We start from the raw sequence: 12240 nt of genomic DNA, 5'->3' as shown, positions 1-12240 counted from the left end.
TATACAAAGAAAAAGCCCTTAATGCAATGCATCTTTTAAAGGATCTCTTCCACTGGAAAAACTGAAATGGTAGTTATATTAGAAGGTTATTAGCAGTGCTGTGCTTTATACTTTAAGATACTTTCTCTAAATATTCATAGAACTTATTTTTGCTTGTTTTGGCCTAGGCTGATGATTTAACTCAAGAAAGGATTTCCTTTGTTATGCCAAGATTCTGTTTAGTGGAAATTTGGGATTATTCTTAATGCTATGGCGATTGGGAGTAAGGGGGTTTGCTTAATAATGATTTTACTAACGTCAAAATGAGTTTTCACGCTCAACTGTGAAATTCAATAAAAAACTGGAAATACATGCGGGGGACTCTGCATTAAGTAATCATCTTGAAAGAATTTAAATCTTTACAACCAGGGGGTGTTATTAGGGATGACTGTTCTCTTCAGGGCCACTGACCATGGTAAGCACATTTAACCTCATGTAGGTGTGCTTAGGTTCACGGGGAAATGGCTCTTGGCTCCTCTGAAGGGCTTCCTCTTCCTTGGTCCCTTTCCAGGATCACCTCTGTTTTAAAGAAAACACCCTAAAGTGACTGTACCAAAAGCATCTTCTTGCTGATTTCACTCATCTTTCTCACATCCTCTTCTTTATTCCCTCCTTGACCTCTTCTATATCCCAAAGATCTTTCTGCCTCTGCTTCTCTTACTTCCACATCATAAAAGACTTGCAATTTAATGGAAAGCGTTCCCAACATTTCATCTACAGTGAAGGTAGGTGAGGCAGGGCAGGCACCCTGACACAGGCACACGCATGTGGCTCTGTAGGAACATGTCTTTGCTCCTGTTCTCCTTTAGGCTTCCCATTTCCACTGTTAATAAGTTACAAGTAGTCACAGATAAATGAATTTCCCATTAAGGCCACCCTCCAGGTTATTTATTTATTAATTTTTAAAAGGATCTATTGAGTGTTGTGTACCAGGAACTTTACTTGGATCTGTGGGCTTAGAGATTGGGACTACCCAGCCCTTGTCCTCAAGAGACTCACAGGATAATAGAGAAAACCGATATTTTCCCAGCAGGCACCTGATGACTAGCATAAAAATAGAAAATGGAGGGGGAGTGTATAGCTCAATTGACAGAGCACATGCTTAGCATCCATGAGGTTGTGGGTTCAATCCCCAGCACCCCCATTAAGTAAGTAAGTAAGTAAATAAATAAATTACTCCCCTCCTCCAAAAATAATATAGAAAAGTGATAGAACTCTTCACTCATACAATTATTCATTCAACATGAGCTTTTAACTCATTCATTCAGGTATCATTCATATATGGTGAACAGGAAAAATAAGATCTCTGTCTTTGGGAGCTGAACCAAGACTGCCCACGTGTGCCTGCGTGCCTGTGAACGCCCACGTGCGTGCACACACACATGCAAACACACACACACATGCGCAGAGTGTGTACAGGTACTGATTTGAGTTTTATCTTTAAAGAACATATTTGATTTTGCTATCACACACAACAGCTAAGATTTGTGAATGCTGCTTCTTGCTCTGTTGTGATGTGCTCCTAACATCAGGCTCAGTAGAAGCCCTGTATTTCCAATTTAAAAACACTTTCCTGGTGAGTATTTTACTGACTACAGCTCCACCTGCATCTGATCATGCAGGCAGACAGGACACCCTTTGAAAAAATGTATCCTGCCATGTCAACTACGCCTAGTGGGACCTCAAACCTTGGCATTTAGCTATGTTTATGGAAACCTATGATCATGTTCCATATACAGATGTAGGCACAAGAGATGTGAAAAGAAATATCTGTGTGTGGGAGTTTTCAGTGGAACTGACTTGATGAGATAACATTATAAAGAAAATTTGTCAATATTTTCCCACATTGATAAGCTGCTACTTTTTGACTCCTGTCAAGTTTACAGATTCTTTAGCCGTTTGTGATAAAAGAATCATTGATAGAGAATAAAAAGTAAGCCTGAAAAGAGTTGATGGTCTGTGTGATAATGTAAGAAAGAGCTTTGAAAACTCACTTGCAGAACTGTGAAAAGCTCAACTCTTTTCAAAATGAGTTGTAAATATCTTAGAAAAGTGTGTGTGTGCTAATTTCCTGTTTCAATGGAGCAATAAAAGGAAAAGAAGAAAATGGGGGGAGGTTCTTATGACTATAGGAATGAAAGGAAGAAGAAATCTGAATCCCAAGGACTAGGAGATGAAAAGAGATTACCCAATCAAAATTCCAGCAAGTTATTTTGTGGAAAGCTACAAAGTGATTTTCCAGTTTTTATGGAAGGCAAAAGACAGAATAGCCAATATAATACTTAAGAAGAAGAACAAAATCAGAGAACTGACATTACCAAGTTTCAAGACTTAATATAAGGTGAGAGTAATCAAGACAGTGCTGTATTGACAAAAGAATAAACAAATAGATCAATGGTGTTCCACTGATAGTCCAGAAATAGACTCACATAAATACAGCCAACTAAGCTTTCACAAAGGAGCGAAGGTAATTCAGTGGAGAAATAATAGTCTTTTCAACAAACGGTGCTGGGACAACTGGACATCCGCATGAAAAAAAAAAATAGGAATCTAGACACAGATGCCTTTCACAAAAATTAACTGAAAATGGATCATAGACATAAATGTGACATGCAAAACTATAAAACTCATGGAAGAAAACATATGAGCGAATCTAAGTGACTTTGGGTTTAGTGATGACATTTTAGATATAACACCAAAAGCAAGATTCATGAAACAAAAACTTGGTAAGTAGGACTTCACTAGAATTAAACACTTCTGCCCTGTGAAAGATACCATTAAGAAAATGGGAAGACAAGCCATAGAGTTGGAGAAAGTATTTGCAAAACACATATCCAATAAAGGACTTGTATCCAAAATAGACAAAGAACTCTTGAAAGTCTGCAGTAGAACCTTACCAAGGAAAATACACAGATGGCAAATAAATGTATGAAAAGATTGTCATCATATGCCAAAAAGGAACTGTGGATTAAAACAACATTGCGATCCCACCACACACCTATTAGAATGGTAAAAATCCAAAACACCAACAACGCCAAATATATATAAGGACGTTAAGCAACAGGAATTTATATTCATTGCTGGTGGGATGCAAAATGGTACAGCACCTTTGGAAGACAATCTGGCAGGCGGGAGGGGGTATACAGAAACTCTCTATTCTGTATTCAATTTTTCTGCAAACCTAAAGCTACTCAAAAATACAGTGTGTTTTTTTTTTTAAAGAAAGAATAAAGCTGTCCCTGAAACAAAAGTCATATTAAAATACCAAAAAAAAAAAGAAAAAAAAAGAAAATTAGAGGCAAAAGTCTACCCTTCAGAAAAAACATAAGATAAGAAATTTAAAGTGAAATAAAACTGCCAATAGAACGTAAATGTTTTTCAATGGGACAGTGATTTTTAAACGTAGAAACAGAAACAGCAAACCCAAGGTAAAAAGTTTAGGGGGATTCAAACTCACATTGTTTTCATAGCCAGATCTCATCAGGACCTCAAAATTGCATGGCTATGCTCAGTATTCCAAAAATTCATTTGCCTATTTTGGCATATGCAGTATTCATATTCAACTGTAGTTGATATCATAGTAATTAACAGTCCAGGAGATGGGCCAACCTAATTTAATTAAAGTTTCTCAGGGAAACATCATTGTAAATTAATATTGAATGTGTTATATGCTGCAAAAGTAAAATAATGGATTCATAATTCCATGTTGTAATGATTCCTGACATCTTTGTGAAATTTGAAGAAAAGCTATTTTCCTGTTACATGGTATACTGGGAAATGAAAAGGGGCAGTGACGTACAATTGAAGACACTGGTCTGAAAACTCAGTAATAAACAGCTGTCTATAGATATCAGCAAATGGCATAGTATTTAAACAGCCAAATATACCTCCTATGAATAAGCATAACACCAAAGAGGAAAATTGAGTTGACCCCGAACGCCAAGATGTACTGTAGTTTCTGTTTTGTTTTTAGAGGTTTCCCTGGGCATTTATCGCTATGAGTTAGGGCAGTATTAGCTTTTGACAATTAAATACTCTCTTTTTTTTTAAAGATTGGTTGTTTCTTGAGTATTATTTATGATGAGGTTATTTCTGTCTGTTAATAGGGATGAATTTTTTTCTAAGTTAAACTGTGGATGGTGCAATTTGAGAAGCCCATTTTTATCTGAAAATGACAAGCCTTATGGTAAATTGAATTATTGTTCAAAATTCTTTATTCACACCCTCTGCACCCCCCCAATGCTGTATATATCTCTATGAACTTTGCCACTTGTCTTCTCAGTATCAGTATTTACTAAAGTAGGTAGAATTTAATGCCCAATCCTATAGACACTGGGTTTGGCTATTGGCTTTGAGTGTTGGAATATGAGCAAGAACAATTTTGTGCCAATTGCAACTGAGGCTGACACGGCAATGCATGTGTTCACATGTGAATATTGTTCTGTCCTGAGCATTCATGATCGTTATGTGAAGACTTTCTTCTGTAGCTGCCGCATCTTCAGCCTGAACCCTACAATAAATGCGTCTGGAACAGACCAGAGCCCAACCTGCACTGAAAAGCCGAGCCCAGCACCAATCAGCTGAACCTCAACTGTTACACAAACGCATGATAAATAAATCCTTATGGTTATATGCCACGGAGATTTTGGTAGTTATTTTATACACCACAATAGCAGAGACAAGCCTCATTCTCTTGCTCATAGGGAGTTTAGAATATGAGCACTCCAGATTTATTTACCTAGTTGATAACTCCACTTGGCTGCATCAAACATAACAGATCAAAAATCAAACACTGTTTTTCCCACTTAACATAGTCCTCCTTGAGTCTCCCCATCACAGCAAATGGCACCATGATTTAGTGCCCATCAAAACCCAAGAAGTCATTCTTGACAATTCCATGTCATTGGTCACCATATTTTATCCATGAGTAGCTTTTCCATAAATTTTCTTGAATTCATTCGCTTCTCTCCTTGGCTCCCTATGGGTCTCTACCCCACAACCTAAGCCATCTCTTCTCCTCATCAAAACATTCCATGAAGAGAATGAAAGACAAACCACACACACACACACAGCTTTGCCCCTGACTGAAGATTTGTCTAAGGCTAGAACAGTGGTGTCCAATAGAAATATACTATGAGCTACATATATAATTTTTAATTTTCTAATAGTCACAATCAAAAAGCTCAAAAGAAACAGACAAAAATAACTTTAAATGATATATTTTATTTCCCCTAATAGATCAAAAATGCTATCATTTCAATAAGTAATTAATACAAAAATTAATAATGAGATAGCTTAGCTTTTCATACTGTCTTCAGATTCAGTTTTTTTCTTTTTCTTTCCTTTTTGTGGGGGAAGGTAACTAGGTTTGTTTATTTATTTACATATTAATGGAGCTACTGGGGATTGAACCCAGGACCTCATGCATGCTAAGTATGTGCTCTACCACTTGAGCTATACCCTCCCCCACCAGATTCAGTTTTTAAGTTAATGCTTAACAAAACATTTCAGTTTGGACAAGCTACATTTCAAGTGCTCAACAGCCACGTAAAAAGTGAACACAGATCTAGAATATATGAATGCTTATAAATCAATAGGAAATAGTCCAAAAGAAAATGGGCAGAAGACATGAACATAAAAGTAAATTCATTCAGCCTTCTCTTACTTTGTTCCTGTTTAAGGACAATGTATATTTAAAGCTCTTTTTCTGAGAGCAGACTGAGGCACCACTGGTGGGAAGGGTGGGTTTCTTGTCCCCTAAAAGGTATAAAAATGGCTGTAAATCTTGATTCTCCATGTGATAATTTTATTTGTTATTTAGAGATTAAACAGACTGGCCACATTACCACTGAAGTTTCCTATTTAGTTCTATTAAAATTTAATGGTTATCAACGTTCTTAAAAATTCTAATTATCCAAGATAATTTTTATTCCAATAGCCAAGTCATTCCTCTGAGGGGAAATTGTGCTTCTCTGTGACAGAATCTTCACTGTCAGCATAATATCCATCCCAAAATTAATGAGATGAGTGGGATAAAAAAATCATGAAGGTGTACAAATTTACATATTTTCCTGAAGTCACAAAAGAGAAACTAAACAACCGAGTTTAGCTTCTAGTTCATTGCAGACAGCATCCCCAACTAAGGACATTTTCTTATCTCTTAAGAACATTCACCTTGTTAGGTACATTTAAATATATATATATATATATATATATATATATATATATATATATATATACACACACACACACACACTTGAGATTTCTGTCCTTTTAAAGGAACAATTATCTCAGCAGTTCTGCTAGACAGCACATGAGAGTTCTGAAAAGGTTATCCATTTCATAAACGCAACTATTAGACTTCTTGGAACTCGAAGTTCCTGATAAGCCTCTTCAGAGAAACAAGAGAATAAGGGAAATAATTATTGAGTCCCAGGAATAAAACTTTTGAAAGTCTGTGGTGGAAAAAACAACTCATTCCGGAGACAGAGGGAGTTAGACATGTGAGCCCTTCCTAGGCTGCAGATCCATTATTGGCAGGAGGAAGTGTTTCGGGGAACCATGCCAGTCCTGCTTTATAAGTGTCCTCTCACCCTGACCACAAGATCTAGCATGGATCTTTTTCAAGATAGGGAGTGACATAAATAAAAGTCATAACTGAAGATACAGTAAAACAATAAAACAATAAGAATTATAGCAACATTGAAAGAAAAAAAAGAAAAACCTTAGCAGAGGGAAGCCACCATGTTGGTTACAGGCAAAGGAAGGAGAAATGACACCAAGAGCCAATGCTGGAGACCACAGAGCAAGCCTGTGAGTGATGGTAATATGAGGGTAACCACAGGGTCCAGGCCACTTCCAGCCCCTAATTTGGGCATTAGGATGGATGCTGACATGGAACCAGGAGGTGGTACCTCAGCTACTGCAAGGCTGTAATCACGATTGGCACCAGAAACAGGAGAACTTTGGGTGAACCACCCAGACCTTCCTGCCACGGTAAGGGAAGTTGTTGAGTGATTTGGTTGCCCAGAGAATACACTTTGTGGAAGACAGGGAGGCAAAAGCTGTCTTCCTTTCCCTGGCATCGCTACCCACACTAGTGGTGTAGGCTCCAAGTCATTCTAATCTTACTTTTTCTGAGCATGGCAAAGGTTTTCAAGCTTTCAAAAGCTGGCTTTTCCATCAGCACTTTTAAAAACCTACTTACCAATTTTATGGACTACTTATTTTGTGTGCTATGTGATTTGTAATGTGAAAAATCCCCACTCCCCAGTCTAGTTTATGACCAGGAAGATGGCCCTACAGAGATTTGGAATTATTATTGTGTCTGTTCTTTGAGCTCTGATATATATCTCAGTTATTTCTGGGATACTGTATCAGAATCCAAAGATTCTGAAAGAAAGAACAAGCACATGACTTTAAATGGAGTCTTTTAAAACAGTATTTCCCTGTTGTCCTTTCTTATTTCCTCAGTCTTTTTCTGGGCAGTTAAAAAGTAAAACACTACTTCAGAAGATACACATTTAAACTACGTTGTAGGGGGCATGTAATTTGAATCTAAAGCACCTTAAATTACCTGTCCATTAGGAAAAATCAGATCTTAACGCTCCCAAAACTATTGTTTAATTGAAAGTGCTCAAAGAATAATCCTTCATAAATATTCAAATTCAGTGACTTGAACTAATATAGCTACATTTGCCTGTTCTGTCATGGGATGAAATTGAAAGTAATAAAGCTAATAAGTAAAAGTAGTGAACCACCTCCCTTGGATTAACATAGATTAATGGATTAATCTACCTTGATTAATATAGAAAGCCAGCCTTACAAATTTAAGCAAATTTAAGCAAAGCAAGCTATTTCTTTTCTTCTTGGTAGCAAAAACATTTTAAATTAAAGACACAAATTGGCTTCCAGCTTCCCCCAACCGTCTCACAATTTTCTACCTTTAGGAGATTCGTAAGAATAAAACAATGAACATTCATATGTCATTTACCCAAATTCATCAATTACTAATATTTTGTCATGTTGGATTTTCTTCTCTCTTTCCTTTTTATTTTCATGACCTATTTAAGAGTCAAGATAAATGATGTCTTGACATTTCACCTCTAAATACTTCAGTCTTTATTATCTAAGAACAAGGTATTCTCGTATATAACCATAATTCAATAATCCTATGCAAGAAATTTAACACTACTACAATTTTATCTTGTAACATTCAGTCCATATTCAAACTTCTCAAATTTTCTGAGGGATGTCTTTTATAGCATTTTTCAATCAAGGATCTAATAAAGAACCATCCATTGAATTTAGCTGTCATATCCTCATCTACTTTAACCTACAATTGTTCACCAGTTTTAAATTCTTATTCTCACAATTCTGAGAAGCATTTGCAGACATTATGCATAAATAACTCAGTATGTATTTCTAAAGAGGTAGGGCATTCCCTTATATAAACACAGTATGATTTTTTAAATCGGTATGTTTTTTAATGTTATAAACTTGATTGCTTCTTTTTATAAAAATTTAAGAAAACACTAAATAGAAGAAGATAGGGAAAAATCATTACCTTCTTCTAGTAAAAAGTGGCGACTATCTTGTTACCCTTCTTTTCAGTCATTTCTTTGTATGGTGTTCGTTTGCCTATTTGTTGAATTCACATCATTATATGGAAGGAACACCATAATTGAAAATCTTAAGTAATATATTTTAATTTCCTCTAAAGCCAGAATAACACAACCCAGAACACAGCTGGAGCAATGAGATCAGAAGTTTCAGGCTAATGACAGTAAAAACTAATGTCAAGGTCCCCTGGACTCCAAAATGCAACGTGGAATTGTGGCAGTAAGCTGACACCGGAAGTTGTTGCATTATATTATTCTTTAGTGTTTCAAGGTAATTTGTGACCAATAAAATGGTATCTTCAGTCAGACTAATCTGAATTCCAGAATTTTCTCCTGTGACATCTAATTGAAAAACTTGAAATGGATGAGAGAACATACGATGGTTGAGAGTTCCCTCAATTGCATGATCGTAAATTACCCTAATTCCTCCTTGAGAACTGCCTAGAGGGTATTATCAAGATAAAAGTATAGTTTTAAAATGAACTCAGGGGCAATAAAGGGCATCAAAAAATCATGAAAGTTGAGTTGACACAGTCTTGGAACAAATTCAAAACCTTCAGCATTTCAGTAGGTTTTTTTTTTTTTTTCCCTTTATCATCATGAACGCACTTTATATTTCCCAGAGGAAAGGGTCCTCAGACAGAACCATTCAGGATACATTTCAAAGAAATGAAGATGCAATACTACACATATATTGACCTGAAAAGGCATTGCAGAGACTGGCGGCACCACGCGATTAAATTAAGTGTCTAAAGGGTTATTTTGTATTTCGTTCAGCCAAAACTCTATAGGCAGTCAGACCCAGACAACTGAGATTAGAATACTGCTCAAAACATACATATATATTATCAATCAGTAAGAATTTTATATACATGCTTGATTAAACTATGACAAAGGTTTAAATAACTGGGCTTTTCTGAAAGAAAAGAGCAAGCAAGAAGAAAAAGTAGGAGTCCTCATGGTGTCTTATAGCCACAAATACATAAATATAAAGTAAAAGCAATTTATTAATTTAGAGCCATGTACCATTTTCTTTCTCTAAAGCATTTATGAACTTAGAAATTTTCTGAAATAATTTTATGTGACCATTCTTCTCATGGCTGTTGAAAGGAGCAATTCATTATTTTATGCATATATAAAAGAATTAATTAAAGTAATACATTACAAATGAGAGCTGTTCCTCCTTTGAGAAAGAGAGTTACTTTTCTTTTTTGGTGGCTATTATAGCTCAAAACAAAGTTTATGTTTTTATGATACCATTAAATCTAATTGATAGTCTTGATTTTTCCTATTATGTTTTATTTGTTTTTTAAACAGGAAATAGCCTTTTTAGTTGATATCAACAAGTTCGGGTAGCCCGGCCGGCTCCAATGAGCCACTGTTGCATACGGCGCTGGCGGCGGCGGAGGGAGCGTGACAGCGCTGCGCAGGGTGCTACAAGGCGTTGTCGCCGCAGCAGGTCCCCTTGTGAGTGGCAGACCAGCCACGTCTGCATGCTGAGGAAGACGGGTGAGGCGGTGGCCAGAGTGGCAAGGAAGGTCAACAAAACGGTGGAGAGCGGCTCCGACACCCTGGATCTGGCCAAGTGCAAGCTGGTTTCCTTCCCCATCGGCATCTGTAAGGTCCTGCGGAATGTCACCGACCAGGGCCACCGCATCATGCTGGCCAACAACGAGCTCAAGTCCCTCACCAGCAAGTTCATGACCACGTTCTGTCAGCTCCGAGAACGCCGCCTGGAAGGGAACGTCCTGCACCGCTTCCCCAACGAGGTCAGCACCCTGCAGCACCTCAAGGACTTCCCGGAGCAGCTCACCACCCTGCCTGCTCTGGAGACCATCAGTCTGGAGGAGAGCGAGATCATGGACGTGCCCGTGGAGAAGCTGGCTGCCATGTCCGCCTTGCGCCTCAGCAACCTGCGCTTCAACCCGCTAAACGCTGAGATTCGCGTCATCGCCCGCCACTCATCATGTCTCATGTCTCCAGAGGGCGCGCAGGCCCCTGCACGCTAGGCCTCCCTCCTCATGCCCGCCCAGCAAGGGGCAGAGGCCACCTGGCCTGGTTCCCTGAAGGGAGGGAGTCCCACAGGCTCATGGGAGGCCAAGCTTGGGGGGCTGGGGGCGGGTGGGCTGAACAGCGCATGGTGGGAGGGGTGCAGCGGTCCAGGACAGACCGCACAGAGCAGCAGCGGGCCCTGGGATGCCCAGAGGGCAATGGTTTTGACCTGCATGAGCCCCTCTTCATCCTGGAGGACCACGAGCTGGGGGCCATCACTGAGGAGTCGGCTGATGCCTCGCCAGACAGCGCCTCGCCCACCAAGCTCCCCAGCCCGGCCCACCTGGCCCGGGAACTGAAGGAGCTGGTGAAGGAGCTGAGCAGCAGTGCCCAGGGGGAGCTGGTGACCCGACCGCACCCCCACATCCTGCAGCTTTCCCATGTGATGGACGGCCCTATGAGTGAGCGAGTCAAGAACGACGTCTACCAGCTGGCCCGCCGGTACAGCCTCCGGGTCAAGAGCAAGTCGGTGGCAGCCAGGCCGTCGCTTCAGTGGGAACAGGTGGCTCCCACCATCCCCCACCTGCAGGAGGAGGCTGAAGCACCAGCAAGAGGCCCAGGTAAGAGGAAGCCAGTGCTGTCTCTCTTCAACCACGAGCAGCCCACGGCCCCGGAGCACAGCCCGCCCGAGTCCGGCTCTGCCCGGGAGACGTCGCCACGATGTGTCTCCCTCAGCCCCTCAGCTGCTAGCCCGAAGACCACCGCGCCTGGGTCCTGGCCGTCCCTCCGAAGCCCCTTTGACATGGAGACCTGCAACTGGCCCGACATGCGGGAGCTCTGCTCCAAGTACAGCTCCCATGATGAGGCGCTCCAGGCGAAGGGCGGCCGGCCCCGCAGCCTGCCGGAGGACATGATGGAGCCGCCTCTGTCGGGCAGAGTGGGCCGTTGCTGCAGCCTGAAAGCCAGGAGGGGCCCAGGGGGCCAGAGGCCGCTCAGCCCCAGCCTCCGGGGGGCCGCCCCCAAGGGGGTCGGATGGGGAAGAGGCCCTGTATGTCACCACAGACCTCACCCTGGAGGACAACCGGCGCGTGATTGTCATGGAGAAGGGGCCCCGGCCCAGCCCCGCTCTGGGAATGGAGGCAACCAGCAGGCAGGGACCAAGCTCACCAGCAGGTGTGGAGGGGCAGGGGCAGGGTCAGAAGTTCCAGGAATCTGCAGAGAATCGGCCTAAGGAAGAGGGTCCCAGGGACCCTGCGGACCCAAGCCAGCAGGGCAGAGTGAGGAGCCTGAGAGAGAGATTCCAGGCCTTGAACTCCGTAGGTTGACTCTGAGTCCTGGAGGAGGCAGCAGCCACGCTGGGGGATGAGGAACTTTGGCATCCTTGCCTGCAGCCAGGGCTCCCTGCTCACCTGAGCCCTGCCGGGGGCCCTCAGAAAGGCCGCCCCTGGGGGAGCACCCTGGTGTACCTAGCAAGTGTCTTCATCCGCTGTGAACACGCCGGTGACTTTCCACAGGCCTAGACGAGCCCTTTTTCCCTCTGAGGCCAGTGTAGCCGCTTCCCTTGTATATAGTCCTTCTCTGGTAAGAA

General features: G+C 41.2%; 1 protein-coding gene and 1 pseudogene across 1 annotated transcript; both read left to right on the top strand.

Moving 5' to 3' along the window:
* Positions 1-10153: 10153 nt before the first annotated feature.
* On the top strand, positions 10154-10669 carry LOC102527759 (leucine-rich repeat-containing protein 20 pseudogene; annotated as a pseudogene).
* Positions 10670-10797: 128 nt separating this feature from the next.
* Positions 10798-12158, top strand: LOC140691415 (pleckstrin homology domain-containing family G member 3-like). Its single transcript, XM_072954983.1, is given in 2 exon segments — positions 10798-11637; positions 11639-12158. Coding segments are annotated over 2 exon segments (1179 nt in total). The 3' UTR covers positions 11978-12158.
* The last annotated feature ends 82 nt before the right edge of the window (positions 12159-12240 follow it).

This window comes from Vicugna pacos, chromosome 35 (genome assembly GCF_048564905.1).
Source record: "Vicugna pacos chromosome 35, VicPac4, whole genome shotgun sequence".
In the NCBI taxonomy this organism is placed as follows: domain Eukaryota; kingdom Metazoa; phylum Chordata; class Mammalia; order Artiodactyla; family Camelidae; genus Vicugna; species Vicugna pacos.
This window is presented reverse-complemented; position numbering and strand designations above follow the sequence as displayed.